This window comes from Trematomus bernacchii, unplaced genomic scaffold (genome assembly GCF_902827165.1).
Source record: "Trematomus bernacchii unplaced genomic scaffold, fTreBer1.1, whole genome shotgun sequence".
Taxonomy (NCBI): domain Eukaryota; kingdom Metazoa; phylum Chordata; class Actinopteri; order Perciformes; family Nototheniidae; genus Trematomus; species Trematomus bernacchii.
Genome location: NW_022987477.1, coordinates 2,348,731 through 2,366,641, shown reverse-complemented (window position 1 = coordinate 2,366,641; position 17,911 = coordinate 2,348,731). Strand labels below are relative to the sequence as shown.

The 17,911-nt window shown below is 40.8% G+C and overlaps 1 protein-coding gene across 1 annotated transcript in view; it reads left to right on the top strand.

Moving 5' to 3' along the window:
• vipr1b (vasoactive intestinal peptide receptor 1b) overlaps positions 1 to 17,911 on the top strand; it is a 37,463-nt gene that overhangs the window by 13,881 nt on the left and 5,671 nt on the right. Inside the window, 7 exon segments of the mRNA XM_034148232.1 lie at positions 5,365 to 5,465; positions 7,512 to 7,609; positions 9,751 to 9,886; positions 15,110 to 15,206; positions 15,209 to 15,274; positions 16,374 to 16,434; positions 16,824 to 16,896. Coding sequence (XP_034004123.1) covers positions 5,365 to 5,465; positions 7,512 to 7,609; positions 9,751 to 9,886; positions 15,110 to 15,206; positions 15,209 to 15,274; positions 16,374 to 16,434; positions 16,824 to 16,896 — 632 coding nt within the window.

The following is a 17,911-nucleotide window of genomic DNA, read 5'->3' as shown; positions in this document are numbered from 1 at the left end:
ACCTCACTTGAACATTAAAGCATGGCAACAGAGGAACAAAACTGAAATGTGAACCTGAAAATGAGTGAGATATGTCTTCTTTAAAGACCTATATTTCGCACATCCTCCTGATACATCTGACCCGTTATTCCCTCCAGATATCTCCTCCCCTCCATCAGCAGACACTTTGCTATTCTCACTCATTATCCAATTTTCAAAGGGCGGCCATACTTACAATCTTGTGGCTGACAGTGGGAGGCGTGTGGTGCAGTGGGTCGTGCGTTGGTGTTCGGATTAGGAGGTCACAGGTTCAAACCCCACAGCAGTCAGCATGTCGTTGTGTCCCTGAGACACTTCACCCCAAATTGCTCCTGTGGGGATTGCCCACAGTATTGAGTATGTAAGTCGCTTTGGATAAAAGCGTCTAACAAGTAACATGTAATGTAATGTAATAGTGATCGTGACACTTTGTACAGGTTGAATCCACACTGAGAGCAAAAGCCACAGCCATGAATTTCATATAATTGAAGATCAGGTTATTACAGTGAACCTCTGTGATTGAGCACAGCATGAACATCAGTTTTCTGACCCAAATAATCTCTTCTTCAGGTCATTTTCTCCTCTGCTCCTCTCAGAGTCATTTCAAATCTCTGCTGAAGGATATCCATTTCTTCTTTTCATCGCCTCGGAGATATTTCTCTGAGCTTTTCACCTGCTCCTCTGCCTCTTTGACCCAGCAGGTCAATAATCTTTTCCATTTACTGAGAGAAGTGCTATAATCCAATTCTTCGTACTATTGGAGATGGGCTGATGGGCCCTTTACGGCTGTGCTACCTTATAGATATAATATATAGATCATAGACCCCCTGTGGGGAGGTGATTGAGATACTAATATTGCACTTTTTCAGGTTAAAAGGGCAGATTTTCAGACGGAAATACTTTTCAGACTTCTCAAAGTAAAGTATAATCCCCCTCTCTGTACACCTCTGTGTTAACACCTGCAGGTCCTCGTAATTATTTCAATAATGCACTTCAATATTCCCATTTTCTGTGTGCGCTGAAAAGGCAAATCCATCACCTCTTTAACAGCCAGTCACATTTTAAAAATGGTGCATGTCCCCAGAGCCATTTGAGCTCACTGAAGCGTGAACTTTTTTTCTTGCAGCACTCATGGAGGCATTAACACCTCGGAGTCAAACTGAAAATTAGAGACTCAGGGAAATGTAACACTTCAAAGATAGAGATGCACTTTAAACCTCACGTGTACTGAAGGGCAGCCGGGAGGCGTTTAAAGCCGTGGGCAAAAAACAAGATAAAAATGCTTCAAACCAGAGATGAGACGGCCACAGAAGTTGTTAAATTGTTAATTGGAGCCATATTCTGTTCATTTTAAGGTTTCATATCCGTAGTTTGACATGTCTCCATGCTTTAATGTTCAAAAAGCTCTTTATTTTTCTCATACTGCCTGTGCTGCAGCACCTCTTTTCACCCTCTGTCTGAAACCAGAGCCCAGTCTGCTCTGATTGGTCAGCTGGCCGGCTCTGTTGTGATTGGTTAACCTCTTAGAGATGTCCCGCCCCTTAGTCTATCACTTACAATAGGCGCTTTCACACCGGAGTACTTTTTTTTTATAATTCCGATATAGTTCCGAAAATGTGCGTTCACACCAAAAAAATCCGGAGCTAGAACTTATTTCATGAGAACCTTTTTACCCCCTTTTCAGTCCCTGCTAGAGAGCAGGTACTTTCATGGGAGAAAAAGGTTCCCATTTCTGATTGGCTGGGCGGATTGCAAACCACGCCCCATAAAACTCAAAAAAAGTTTTGTGAAGCCGCCATTGTATTTGCTGGCATTAGCATTATTAGCATTAGCATTAGCCCAGCGCACAAACGAAGAGAGACTAACTTATGGCAACACAAAACAAAACATGGGAGCGGTGGAGATGAGGAGGTGTCGGTGTTCTGGCGATTTACTCGGAAGGCTTCAGTAGAAGCTGCTGGGAGTCCCAGCAGCTTCTACTGAAGCCAGTCCCCAACTCCGGGGACTTCCGGCCGGGGACTTCGGGTGGCAGTATACGCCGTGAAGTGGTTTGCGGCCTGCCAGTAAACCCAAAGCAGAAGAAGACGAAGTGACGTCAGCGGCTTCATTTGCCTAATCCTTCCCCAGGAACTTATTCCGGTGTGAACGCGATCGGCTCTTTAGTTCATCAGAACTCTTTAGTTCATCAGAACTCTTTAGTTCATCAGAACTAAAGAGTTCTGATGAACTAAGTTCTCATGAACTAAGTACGACAAAATGCCTAATGTGTTGGAGCGCAAAGGGACAACCCCCTATAATATTGTGAATATTTCTATTAAATATCAAATCAAATCAAATCAAAGTTTATTTATAAAGCACATTTAAAAGCGATTTTTGGTCGGGCCAAAGTGCTGTACATGTAATAAATACTACAATACAAAATATATCTTGTATCATGCTTAATTTTGCCTTTGATTCTCATGGTTTGTCTTTTTGAGCAGGTCAGACACTCACATGATACTATCTCAGTATAATATTGAGGCTTTAATAAGAAATAATAGTAAGTGTTATGTAATTGGGGGTGCTCAAAAACATTCCCAAAAACATTCCCTTAAAAATAAACACCAAAATCTGCATTCATAGTTTTGGGATCTATATTTCCCACTGAGGCAGAACTAAACGGATAGATAACAACTGCCTAATTTGTTCTATCAACTAAAATTAAATATATAAAGTTTGTTTATTTTGAAAGTTTGGTCGGACTTTGTGTTCTGACAGTGATAAATCATCCAAGCAATTTGTTTACATTTGCATTTAGAGTACAATTTTTTATTATCAACGACACCTCAATCTCAGTTTTCACATCCCAGGACAATATCCATCATTTTTCTAAACATTTACAATAACCACTGCTTCCTCCCCAAAGGCACCTGCACATTTAAGCACATGAAGCTGGGGAGTTAAAGAAATTAATAAGATACGGTTATGCCCTTTAAAAAAAAAGAAGAATCATATGGGCGTCTGAAGGGTCCAGATGGTATATTTTCAAAGCTGTCCTACGTGAATCCATCCTTAAATAATTAACAGGTGTTAAGATGAAGCTGAATTTGAATAGCTGCACTCGTCTCGTTTTATTAAACTAGGTAGTGAAAGTCTTCCCTGTCATACACATAGTCCATAATATTCATGAACCTTTTATCATATGGAGTTGAAGATCTTTTACTTAAAGGTCCCTTGTCATGCTTTTCTGGTTATTACCCGTCCCCTTGTGTGTTATGAAGGTTTTTCTGCATGTAAACAGTCTGCAGTGTCACAAACCCTCAAAGTACACCCTGTAGCGAGTAAAACTCTAACACAGAAAAGACCTGTCTATGCTGCCCCAGAACGCCTCGTTGGAGATTTCTCTTTTTCCATTGTTTACTTCTTGGGTATAGTGACGTATTTCGGGTATAGTGACGTAACGTAACGTCTGCGGAGCCGTTACGTTTGGACCAATCCGCGGACTTCCTCACACACACACACTCGGCAGGACGTTGCGAGGCTCGCTGCTGCGAGGAGCGGGACACTGTGGTGTGGGGTCAGTGAGACAGCGAGACAGCGAGACACCGCGGAACTCAGCCTTGGCACACACACAAACTCCCAGCCAGGCTGCGGGTGTGTGTGTGTGCCCAGGCTGAGTTCCGCGGTGTCTCGTGTGTCTCGCTGTCTCGCAGACGGCCACTGGGCTCACAGGGAGGGGGGGGGCAGGAGCTCCAACAAGCCGTTTAGACCAGAGAGTGAATACACATACTATACAGAGATGCTGTTTGAGAAACCAATGTGAGTTTGGAAAATTGCACAATATAAATCTATTTTAGTATACCTCAACAATGGAATTATGATCAGTAGAAATGGCCATGACATGGGACCTTTAAAAAACTAAATTAACATGATTTTTGTTTCCCTGGTTTAGCTATCTCGTTCACTTTCTTTCTGACTCACTTTTGGATTCTCTATCTCTACACATAAACTGAGGCACGTTGACATGCTGAGCTTTCTCCTGTTTGACATTTCCAGGTTAAGAGGACACTCGTGAAGTCTGACTAATGTGACCTGAGGGAGCAGAATGAAATGTTCTGTCTACTTGCCAACTTAGTCATCTGATAAATGACCATACCTTATAAAATGTCCTAGAGCGTTAGCAGATATATCTGCTGGATGTGTCTCACTCAATGTACTGACAGGTTTTCCACAGAGATGACCAGCGAAAAGCAAACTTCCTCCTCTGCTATGGCAGGAATGAGAAGAGCTTTACTTAAATTCAGACTCACAAAAGTCATGTTTAAGGGTTAAGAATCTTTTTCAAATGTTAAGTGTCATGAGCAATACATTTTCTTATCCCAAACCAAAGGCACCATAATGTTCATTTGTGTTGCAAACATCAAATATTGAAGCCAGTATGGGTCTCAAAAATTCAATATTCAATCTTCCAGAGCTGGAAACTAGAGTGCTGGCAGGACAGATCACTGCATGCTTCAGAGACATGCTGCTCTTCACATGAAAACAAAGCAAAGCCTTGAGAAGAAAAGAGCCCTTACAATCCAGGCATGTGGTAAAAGCTCTTTCAATATACTGATTGTGAAATGTCCTTGAGTCAAGGTCTTCCAAGACCTACACATCCATGAAATAGGTTATTATAAGACTGAATTGAAGATAAAATAAAAGAGAAGATGACGGGAAAATATTGTATAAAGCAACCAAAGAAAACAGTCACATGACCTCTCCCTGACACACACTAACCTCCTGCTGCTTCCCTCTGCAGCTCATCGCCTCCATATGAAAGCTTTTAGTCCTAATTTGCTTCTTTTACACGCTCTGAGCAATTTGTCTGTCGGTCACATTTGGGTTGACGTCTAATTTGGGTCAATCTGTCAACATAAAACCCAGGTACAGCACAAATAAATAACCCCTTAAATAAATACCATGTATAAACCAAATCACCGACTTTCTGTAGCTCTTCACAGAGTGATTCATCTGCAACTAAGTTCAAATTGCCTTGGCGAGGGAAATAAAAGGTTATTCCTAATGCATCTAATCTTTATTTGCTGTTGAGTGATAACGGAAGAACCAGAATGTCAACACCTGTAACAGCCAAGTGGCTTTCTGCAAAAACACATCACGCACAAGTCATTAATGGCTCAGATGGGTGGGAGAGAGTCGTACAGAAGCTTGTGGAGTTTGAGGTTTTGCAGTGTTTTTGACAATGTCGCAGTAGCCTATGTGTCAAAGTAGTACATGGAGCAATTTTAAACTAACTTTGTGAGCAGGTCAAAAAATAAATCTAGTCTCTAGGTGGCTGTGACCCATTTATGTCATTTCTATCTCCAGGTAACCTCTCCAAAACCTGCACAGCAGATGGCTGGACTGAAATGCATCCTATTGACATCGCCGTGAACTGTGGATACAATCTCAACAGCACCAGCGACGATGTGAGTAAAAACACTGCAGCCTATAAGACGCCTCAGTAAAGATACCCAGTTGTGTCACATTGTGAATGAACCGCGCAGTACAGCGGGAAATCACCTCGAGACCCAGTGGGCAGGAAGAATTGAATTAGAAAACATCCTTTCTTTTCTCTGCGGGTGGTCGCTGTAGGTTGTTGGTTTCAATACTCCAGTGTTTGTTATGAACTGCCTCAATGACAGGGTGGAATACAAGTAGGCTAGCACAAGAGGTACAGAACGGTATTAAACAGTTGTCATTTAAATTGTACTATAGATGGAATAAACCAACATCCAGAAAGAAATGTGATGCTTATTGAAGACATTTGTTGTCGGAAATGTGCTTGTTTGACGTTATTTAAAAGAGTGAGATGACTTGGATTGTGTTTTAAGTAGAGTTGCAGCAATTAGCAGCGTTTAGCTTAGCCTAGCTTAGCGGAACTGTCCATGCTAATCCTTTGATAAGTATTGTAATTTAAGTTTTACTTTTGGTGGAATAAACAGCGACTTTCTGTACACATCCAGAAAGAAAATTGAGTTTAATTTAGGAAATATACTGTGGTACATTTGCTTTGTAGCCAAGAGTAAAATGATTAGATCAATACCACTCTTGTGTTTTAAGTAAAGAGCTAGCTGGCAGTTAGCTTAGCCTAGCTCGGTACACAAATTGAGGTAGAGGGAAACATTAGTTCTGCATCTGTTTCAAGCTCAACAATAAGTTAACCAGCAACTGTTAAGCTCACTATTTAACACAATAAACATGGCATGCTAAAAAATTTGAACTGTAGTCAATGATTATGTTTAACTTTTGAGACAGCCTGCTTCCTGTCTAGCTTAGTCTAGCTCAAATAAGTGTGCTCTGTTTTAAGGGGCAGTGAAAACAAGCTGTCAACACAACTTTCATAAATGATCACTTTGTTTAGTATTTATGGTATTTTTCAGTTTTGTTTTCTGGCAACCAGATGAATAAAAGTCCAATATTCACTCTCCACACATACTGAGGGGAATATGTCTCTTTAGTAGCTAAATGCTCCTCTGTGATCAGTAATTAGTCGCCAACTGTTAATACTGTCTGCTCTGAAAGACTGAGGAGAACTGCAGGGTCAGATGATTATTTTCTGTTAGTTGGTACTGCGAGTGACTCATTCCAGCTTTTATCCTAGTTTAATTACAAATAAAATTTTAATTAATCCACTTAAACTCACAGAAAAGAGTGGTATTGAACTTAGGGCAACACAAGTTGAACTATTCCTTTTACGCTTGAACATTTAATGACTTAAAAAGCGAAAATATTCTCAAATGAATAAACCAAGAATTCATTTTTGCTGAGGCATGAAGCAAAACACACTTTTTTATTAACAATGGCAGATCCGTTCATAATTCCTGCCTCAGTTATCAGCATTACCAGTCATTAGGGGTTATTCATACTGACTTCAGGGCTAGAAATGGAATAAATACATCAAATATGTTTCATTTGAATGTGGAGTTTACTAATGTGGGTTAGCTGGAGCAGGGTGGAAAATGGATGTGCGCTGCAGGGTGGTAAAAGCTTTCTTGTTGGGCACTCAGCTCTCTGAGACTCATTAAATGCCACATAGGAAGTCAGGAGGGACCCGGCTGGTGGAATACACTAAAAGGAATTCGATGTTGGCCTTTCTGCATACTTTATATCTCAGTATGCAGAGTTTTTAATCTTATTTTCACCCAGCATTTAACATACAGTACAGTGCAATGGCAGCGACATTGTGAAGATATTATGAAAAAATGCTCCATATGTGGTGAAGTAAGATGAATGAATCTAGTTTTACTGATTGTTTAAACACATTTTATTAGCTTGAAAAATCTCACTTCAACGTTCACTTATTGAGTATTTATTTTAGCAAAATCTAATTGAACTATCAAAGTAAAGTTTAGTTCTGTTAGTCGAGGTGGAGATCGTTCTTTCCATATGATAAGGTTGTTTATTTACACATTAGACAATGCAAACTCTTTCGTTTCGGTTTCCTTCACTGTGACATGTTTCCTTTTCTTCAGGGCAAGTTTTTCTGGCAAGTGAAGATCGGCTACACCATCGGCCACAGTGTTTCCCTCATATCTCTGACCACAGCTATTGTGATCCTCTGCATCTTCAGGTACGTAGTAACACAGTCACATATAATCATCTTAAAGAACTCGACTCAGGTTTCCTCATCGGGAACAATCACAATTCTCAATTTATGCAGAGAAAGTTACACAAAAACACAGTTTTCACTCTTGAAAGCAGTTCAAGAAATTGCATCTTTTTCAAATCTCTGTTGTTTCCTTGCTTTGTTGTTTATAAGAAGGATAAGAAGAACAAAAACCGTCACCGCTGCAAGACCCCGAGAGCATTAGCATGAGTCATTTCCCATAAAGCACGGTGACATTGACAGTATGTCTGCCGGCACACTGACAAGATGACAGCTTACACATTTCAGTGTCGCACATCAAACACTGAGAACTGGGATGTGATCATATCTGATCAGTGCAGCTTTAGGGCTTATGTTAAACTATAAAAGACAAGAAGAACGAGGCGAACACTTTCAGACCTGATGATCCTTTCATGCATTTCGTAGGTCACAGATCTGTTGATTGCACGTGTCTGCAGATTGACATTTAGTGAGATTAAGGAGACTGATGTTTGATATGTGACAATTCATAAAATCCTCACAAAGTCACAGTTTTGATGTTGACTCACAGCTGCAGATAGCAGTTTAAGTGCATGACTTAATAAACCTATCTTTATTGAATGACGTTTTTAAACCTCCGTTGTAAACTTTTAAGACCTTTTATTGTCTTGGATTGTGTACATCTGTGCACTTTTCCCACATTGTGATGGGAAATCCCTACAGACAAACTATGTGTAAAGTAATGATTTGTTTTACTCGCGTCATCTCCTTGAAGTCGAGGCCAAACTAATGTAATGCAACAATCATTTTCTTTCTTCCATCCTACCGTCCATTCTCCCCTGTATACCCACGTCCACAGGGAGGGTATAGGAAACAGGAAATTGCTTCTGCGGTAGCATTTTTATTTATGGCTCTTGTTCTGCGACTGTGTGAGTCACAGATCAGAGCTCCTTTCCATGTTCTTCACAAAGGTGTGAATCGCCTGACAAGAGTTTTGTTTTCCACAAGCCACGCAAAGGTCAGGATAAAAAAATAAATAAGGAAGTGTGGAAGTGTGAAATCAAGATGTAACAACAGGTTTGAAGCAGAAGGACAGTTGTGATCGGGCAGTGGGAGGTGACGGGAACAGAGTGTGTGTTGGTGGGGACAGAGTGTGTGTTGGGTGTGTTGGTGGGGACAGAGTGTGTGTTGGGTGTGTTGGTGCGAACAGAGTGTGTGTTGGTGAGATGTGGAGAGTCACACCACAGATTACAGGCAGGGAGAAACACCATGACAGTTTTCCGAGCTCTTGAGGAAAAAGCTTTAGAGAGCAGACGTCTTCAACAACTTCCTGTCTTTGATTCGCTAGCTTCTGCAATCTCTCATTCTGCATGTCTTTATTTCTGAAAAGGAAGCATGTTATTGTGGGTTACTTCCTGTTAAACAAGTACTTTATTGATTTAATTATGAGCTAAAATTGAAAAATAATGTCTATTGTTTTATGGAAAAGTATTAAAGATCTGTGGCCTGCGTAGTTATGGAGATGAAATGTCACAGTTGCCACCAACATAGACACAGATAATTACACATGTTTCATGAGCCTCTCCTCTCTCAGTATGTGTCTGATCAGAAATATTTCGGAGGGAAGGTTTCACATTGACATTGCAGCGGCTGTTAAACAGCAGAGACAGAATGTTAACAAGCTCTCCGGGCTGTGTGATAAGGTTAGATAAAACTTTAATGACTCCTGGGGGGGGCGTTTCTAAAGTGATGGTGCATGTGCTGCATCAATGCTCAAAACAAGCACAAACAAATGATGTGAGCCAATGGCAGCCTCCACGCAACTGCAGACATTTGCACCCATCTGTCGGTCTCTTTAGCACTTCAAGGTTTTTAATTAGTCATTGTAAATACACTTCCCTTGTCTTTGAGGTGCGTGAAGGAGCATTAAAAACCAAAGCAGACCCAACCACACAGTGATAAAAGAAGCTAATGTGCTCAATTATGAGTGTAGTCAGTCTTTAATTTGATGTCATTTAAAGCTATTAACTCCAAGGACATTGGATAATGAGCATGAAGGGCTTCTTCTTATCGAATTGTGTTTGCCCTTTGTCTGGTGATCTGTATTCTTGCACTGTGCATCGCAGGAAGCTCCACTGCACGAGGAACTACATCCACATGCATCTGTTCGTGTCGTTCATCCTGAAGGCCATCGCCGTCTTCATCAAGGACGTCGTCCTCTACGAGGTCGGCGAGGTGGACAACTGCTCCTCCTCGGGCTCCGTGAGTTCATCGCCGTTGTTTTTGTCGCTTCATGTGTTTGAGTTTTGGGGATTCTTGTTGTCCTTGATCCCAGGAGTCAAGCGCCTAAAGTAAAAATGTCACAAGTAGGCTAATTATCCACATTAAACCACCATTATAAAGAGACCCTCAGTTCAAATGGGGATACATAAAAATAGGCATGCCATTCTGGCTCTCTGTCAAAAATGATGCAGTAACGCTACCCCATTTGACACTCCATCGACCCCTCACTTCGAGACACTTGAACTCCCTTCACGTTGGTTACGTAACCTAAATTACATACATGTAGTAATTTGGCTTACATAAAGAAAGCTATGGTCAAATAACTAAACTTGTCCAGGAGAGGCACAAACCCCTCGTCTCCTGGATTAAAATCAGACTTTCAGTTTAAATGTTTCTCTCCCATCATATTTACTACGGCTGCTCGAGGCAAAACATATCACCACAATGCTGATAACTATGATAATAGCGTTTTAATAGGCCTATTCTACTCAAAGCGTGTTCATTAAACAGTGGCAGAAGATGTTAAACACACAGGCTGCCAGGCTTACAAGCCATTTATGCTCAGAGTTATATCACCCCCACAGTGTTTGGATGTCTTCCAGTCAGCGTCACCACCAGCAGACCCTTGAGGCCCCTGAGGCCCCCCCGAACACGAGGTTTACGTTACATGATGCGGCTGCACGACCAGAGGAGCCTCTGAGTGTGTTTAATAGCGGCTGGCTCCATTGTGTTGACACGAGCCAGCTGCTGTCGGGTAAAAAACCCATTATAGAGACAGTTTTGGTGCTGCGGCGCTCATCACGACCCCCGACATAAAACCATAAAACCCCCTTGTCCTTAACCTTTTGCATATCCCCCTTTTACACTTCCTTTGCCCTCCTGAACCCTTAACATATGTCTCTGTTAAACACATACAAGACTACAAATACAATTTAACAGAGTAAAAGGCAATCAGAGTATAAGACTATATGTTTGAAATGATTATATGATCATTTGACAGCAATAACAGTCCAGATAATATCATTGTCGGCAAACAATATATTCAAATAGATGATCATAATGCACATATTGTCCCGACATTACTTCCTTTACCACAGTTGGCTCAGTTTCAGCCGCTCTGTGTGTGTGTGTGTGTGTGTGTGTGTGGTGTGTGTGTGTGTGTGTGTGTGTGTGTGTTGTGTGTGTGTGTGTGTGTGTGTGTGTGTGTGTGTGTGTGTGTGTGTGTGTGTGTGTGTGTGTGTGTGTGTGTGTGTGTGTGTGTGGTGTGTGTGTGTGTGGTGTGTGTGTGTGTGTGTGTGTGTTGTGTGTGTGTGTGTGTGTGTGTGTGTGTGTGTGTTGTGTGTGTGTGTGGTGTGTGTGTGTGTGGTTCGCCCCCGTAGTGACCACATCAGATTAATTCATGATATCAACGCTGTGGGGCAGGCTTATAACGAATGCATTATTGAAGGTGGCAGTGTGTGTGGCATCCTTCCTCCACATGCCGTTGAAGGAAGGCTTTATGTACCAGTGTGCACGCATTACAAATAGCATATAGGTAGAGACAGCACATATTCCTCCCCCATGAATTCATAAAGACTACCGAATACCTGCTTTAATGAGACCTCCATATGGGAGCTCCCAGAAAAACACAGAGAGCTTAATGTATTATTTATATCAGAATACCGTTATTAGTCCCACAGAGGGTGTCAATTCCACCAGTTTTTTTATTGATTCAACAAGTCCACCCATCAGACATTTATGAGAGGTGCATTTATTCATGCGGGGGGGGAAGTTTACACTAAGAGACAGTGCCTACTCCCATTAATAATAACAGTAGAAGAAGAAGAAGTTCTGACAGGTGGCGTGACAATATTACTCTATTTGGTCATTTCAGTTTTTCAGCTGAATGATTCCCCTGAGTTGATTGAAGGTAATTAAAGACACCTGTTGGCTCCTAATTAAGAAGCAAGCTCGTGGCCAATCAGAGTGTGGCTAAATTCAGCAGAACCTGTAGGACAGTATTCCTGTTTTTAGACACTTTTTGAGGCGTCTTTTGCTTTTTCTGATTAAACTAAGTGCATCAGGAGAGGTATTTGTGTAAATTGTGTCAAATGTTAAGACCGTTATGTATACGTATTCTTAGCATTACATAATTTGTAAAAAGATACATCTTTATTATACAAAAACGTAGCACTGTCCTTATGAAAAAAATACTCTTAATAATAATATTTGCAAGTTCTGTATTCAAACTTTGACTTGAATCCAGTGAGATAAGTAGGGACAGCATTATATACTTCATTACTGCCAAAAAGACAGTTGTTAATTTCGATATTTGATGTGTTTTTTATACTACTAGATTGTTTAATTGTATAATAAATGGAATCATTCTCTGCAAAGTATACCGAATGAATGTTATGACCTTTTGAAATGTAGTATAGTAGCATACAATACTCAAGTTAACCCTCCTGTTGTCTTCGTTCCCCCCCCCCCCTCCCCCCCCCTTACTTTGGTGTTCATGGTCAAATTTGACCGGTCCTGTTTTAACTGCTATTACATTAACACAAAAACCATTAATCATCACCAAATTTAATTTAACACCCTTCCAAACTGTAAATATTGTATCAGACTACTGGTATACAAACTGCAGTAAATATACAAAGAATAGACACTGAACATGTATTGCGTGTGCCAGGTGTGATCCATGTGGGGGGATGGGCACATAAGAGCTGGAAATGTGTCAAATTGTTCTCTCTCTCTCTGTGTGTGTGTGTGTGTGTGTGTGTGTGTGTGTGTGTGTGTGTGTGTGTGTGTGTGTGTGTGTGTGTGTGTGTGTGTGTGTGTGTGTGTGTGTGTGTGCGCGTGTGTGTGTGTGTGTGTGTGTGTGTGTGTGCGCCAGGTGTGATCCACATGGGGGGATTGGGCACATAAGGGGGGGGGGGGGAACACATCTAGAGTATGTGTGTGTGTGTGTATGTTTTATCTGATCCGGATGGTTACTAATTCCTTTTCTTTATGGCGGTCACCATGGGTGTTACAAAGTTGACTAAATCATTCAAAATTCAATGAAAGTGGTGATCAGCCATTGTATATGTTCAAAATGTCTACTGTGAAGGATATCATAAAGCCTTAATGCAATCGAATGTAAAACAAAAAAGTTATGATTGATGAAAGTAGTAAACCGGTCAGATTTGACCCGAAGACAACAGGAGGGTTAAGAATACACATGATAGTAAAAGTTTTTAAGGTCAATGTAGGGACCATTGGTTAACCCATACCCATACATATCAAACAACAATTCAACAGTAAAAAGCTCAATTTATTGTCAAGTTTGGATACAACTGACACACAGTATCATCATAGGAAACTCTTCTCAGTTATTTTCCAAAGCTTGATTGTTTTTATTTGTCCTTGCTCTGCTCTAACGTCAGTGGGTTGTTTCCGCTGTTGCCTTATTCATATCCACTCGGGTCCTTTTCCATATTTGCGTCATCTTTATTTCTCTGCTATCCACATTTCCATATCTATTCACTCCTTTCCTAATATGTCCCTGTCCTTTTCACCCTTCTCTCTCCCAATTCCCCCCGTGTCTCCCTCAACTCTCACTGCATCTGTTAAAGTGTTCACTGTCACAGGGTCGTGCTGAAATGGGCTCAGTATGGATTGTCTCTCTCTGAGATCTCCGAACAGCCTGTGCGTTGCAGCGAGTATCAGATCAGCCCACACCATTAGGGAAATAACCTTTTATCCGCATCCTTGTGTAACTAGTTCATACGCAGCCTTCAGCTTCAGGTTCGCCCGTCCCTGATGAAGTCCTTTTGCTTCTGAAGCCGTCAGCCAACCAGAAGAGAGCTGATGTGTTGTCCTGCATGGCTGTTCCTACTGTCCCTCTGCCCACTGACATATCTGATGGGTTTCTGCACTGTGCCAGCCTTTCCTATCTATTTAGTTTACATAAAACACAGTTTGATAAACAAATTCTGCATTGGTTCACTATTAAATGGTACCACTTTATTTAAGGTAATGGATATACTGTACATGTTGTGGAGATCCAGCATAACACAACAGGAAAGAATGAAACAGAGAGGAATCAATAAAACACAACACAGATATAGCTGATAAGTAATTATTATTAGTTGTTGCAACAAACCAACAATAATGGGAAGTACATCACCTGCTGCCACAGCAGCCAATCGCAGGAAATGCCCCCCAGACAAAGAAAACACAGGGCTAGATATACTTTCTAAAATGTCACACGAACATGTTCCCCAAACATGTTTAACGCACACACATTTTATCATGCAGCCAACCACACAAATGTCCACAACATGTTTTTCTCTCTGAAAGCTATACCTGTATATGTTTAAAACGTCATCATCTCATGATATCCTTAGGATTAGTTAACTAACAAAGGTTAACTGTTTTTATAACCTGAGGCCTTCTCTGCACTTCCTATACTCTCGGTTGTCAGCTCACTTAAAATGAATACATCTATTGATAATTCAGAACGACCATTGTCTCTCTAACTGTGTGTGACCCAACTCAGTAACACACATCATATGGAATACCATGTGATCATTAATGAATATCAGAAATACGCTGTATTAAACATTCTGCCATAACACTGTACATTACATTAATAATACTTTAAAATGAGTTGAGGATCCTTTAATCTGGAGGAGGAGAAATTGAATTGTTCTGACTTTGAGAAAAAGACAAATCAAGTGGTTTGGCTGCAGGAGAGTAAACAACAGTCTACTGAGTGACATCCAATTCATCATTATGCTTCATTAAAATGCCACTTAGGATAAACACCCATTATGAAACTTGTTTTGAAGCTGCTAACAGACCATAAAGCGACTACTTGTGCTGCAGAATAATCCTCTTTCGTCACCTCACTATCATTATTTCTCACGGCTCATGGATGGATTTTCTTTGAATCACATTTAATTGAACGCTCAGAGGCATGTCGGGTACTTCTCAGCGTGCTATAGGTATAGGGGACATGTTGTTGATGTGTCCTTTTCTGATGGAACAAATAGAAAAGCTGGTGCGAAAAATTGATCGTCCTATTTCGAGGTAGCATGTACCCAAAGAAAAACCGATACGTGCATTCTCCTGTATTTCAAATATGCAATTGTGCTGCTATTTTGAATTAATCTATTCTGTATTATCAATATCACTGTTCAATATTTATCCATGTGGAAAATCCTTGTGCTTTTCCAGTCCTTTCCCAGGCGGCTGGCAAGGTGGTGATTTGTGTTCTTCCAGTACTGCATAATGGCCAGCTTCTTCTGGCTGCTGGTGGAAGGTCTCTATCTGCACGCTTGCTGGCCGTCTCTTTCTTCTCCGAGAGGAAATACTTCTGGGCTTACATCCTGATCGGCTGGGGTGAGGACGCCTTCCTCATATGCCTTAATACAGCGACGTGCAGTCAGTGGAGGCAGGGGAGGCAGAGCCTCACCTGTCATACTCCTATGTAACGGAAAAAACAATTAAAGAAAAACTAAATAGTAATAATAATAAAATGTCTCCACTGATCTGTGTTGTAAGTGTGATTTCTGTATGATTCCAATCGCATTTTATAGTCAAAATCAGCAAATTTGCCGAGGCTCAGCTACGGGAGCGATGAGAAGTGAGGCAGGGACGAGCACTGCCTCACGTAAGCCCACAGTAAACTTGCTGGAGCGCGGGCACTAATTTAGCGCGGCCACTTATTTTGTGAGCGCGCTCAAGCCAGTTACTGTGGGGTGAGGTGAGGCACAGATGAGCTCTGCCTCACCTCAGAATGCGTCACCCCACAGAAACTGGCTGGAAAGCGAACCCTAAGCGCATGCCTGTTCCCATCTCACTGTAGGTCACCAATGTAATGTTTGTAGAATCCCTTTATTACATGTATCCTCGCCATCATAGTCTCTAAATAACTTATTTCACGTATATATGATATTTAGGCTCGCTGGTCTCCTCGTACAACGGCAATGAAAAAAGCACCAGGGGAGGCAGCCATAACCTCTGCCGCACTGAAGGGGGCGCACGTGAGCCCACAGGTTCTTGTTGCTACTGTTATTCTACCCGCAAACAACAAACTAGACTTTTGAAACTACAGGAAGATAAGGAGGACTTTTACAAAACAGTAATAGAGATTGTTGTCCAGAAGGATAGCATGGACTTCTATTCATCTTCAGGTCAAGGTAAGACCACAACTGTAATGAAAATGGGATCTTACTTAGAAAGAACAATCCAATATTTAGATTTTGGGTATCCTTTTGTTGATCGGTCTGTTTAAAATTAATCATAGCATCAGACTAAAAAAGCTTTTGAAAATAACAGAATATTTCGATTAAGGTCAAAATAGGCTATAATATTTGTAATCTGACTCTGAAAGAGTCAGTGCCTCACCAGCCATGAACCTCCCCGCACGTCACCTGCTTTAATACGTCTGTCCCCCCTGGGGGTGAGACACTCTTAAATCCTTCTTTTATGTCCCTAGGAGGGCCGATGGTCTTCATCACAGCGTGGAGCATCCTCAAAGCCTACTTTAACGACGTGGGGTAAGAGAAACACATCTGAGACGGCTCAGGAATTAATATCGCTTCATCCTTGCAAATTGTTCTATACAGCATACTCATATTTATTCATATCAATAATCGTCCCTTTTGTTTAATATTTACTCTCTATATTATACTGTGTTTATTAATACAAGCTCTATAGTGTGTTTAATTTCTTAACCACTGTTTATACCCATAAATACTGTTCATAGTATACTGTATATGTACAGTATACTATGAACAGTATATCTGTCATATTATATACTTGTGCTATTAAACTGCATTTTACTGTTTTCTTTTGCACTTTCTGCTTGGATGCTAACTGTTCCTGTCTCACAGTTTGCATTTTGTGCAATGACAATAATAAAAGTCATTTAATGTCATCTGATCAGGTGCTGGGATATAATCGAGAACACTGATGTCTTCTGGTGGATCATTAAAACCCCGATTTTGGCGTCAATCTTGGTGAGTTCACAAGCTTTGAGCAAATGTATTTTTAAACGTACTTGAGCTGTTGACACTGTCACAGTATAACTAATTGCCACTGAGAGCAAACACATTTATCAGTTTTTATCTCAGACTTACCTGCAGTGTAATTATCTTATTCTCATTTATATTCCTTCTGCGAGTCGAAGTCCATTTGAGAGTTTGGTGTGTCTCAAATGTCTCATTTCCCTTTGGACGGTTGACTCAGGATCAATCAGCAGACATTTCTCTGCGTCTTCATGGCAGATTTGACTTCTATTTACATTTTAAACACATTATCAGCATCTATCAGAAACATTTGAAACAGAGTTTGGAAAGAGGAATGTTTTTAATGAACATGGTGGAAATAAAGTGTGACATTAAATTAATGTGTGTGTGTGTGTGTGTGTGTGTGTGTGTGTGTGTGTGTGTGTGTGTGTGTGTGTGTGTTGTGTGTGTGTGTGTGTGTGTGTGTGTGTGTGTGGTGTGTGTGTGTTTGTGGTGTGTGTGTGTGTGTGTGGTGTGTGTGTTTGTGTGTGGTGTGTGTGTGTGTGTGTGTGTGTGTGTGTGTGTGTGTGTGTGTGTGTGTGTGTGTGTGTGTGTGTGTGTGTGTGTGTGTGTGTGTGTGTGTGAAAAGGAGGGTTAAGATGAGTTCACCGAACAGCACTTGAGGAGCTACAGAAGGGAAAAGTAAAATGACTTGGAGTAACCCAAATGACCCCAGAAGTGTTTTTTCTTTTTCTTAACCTCTCTAAAAAGGTCAAATGTCACTTGTTTTGCATCAATCTTGATACAGGGTACTTATTATATGTTATAGTTTGGATTCCTAAAGCTTTTAGTCTACTATCCCATCATTCAAGGGTGGTTTTCACTATAAGTAATGTTTCTTTTTGGACGGACACTATCATTTACATATTTTTACTATGTTCAATCTGAATTTACTTTCAAATAAAAAAAATCAATATTGATTCTGACTTTTCTACATCCAACTCACAGGTTTATCATTACTTTGAGA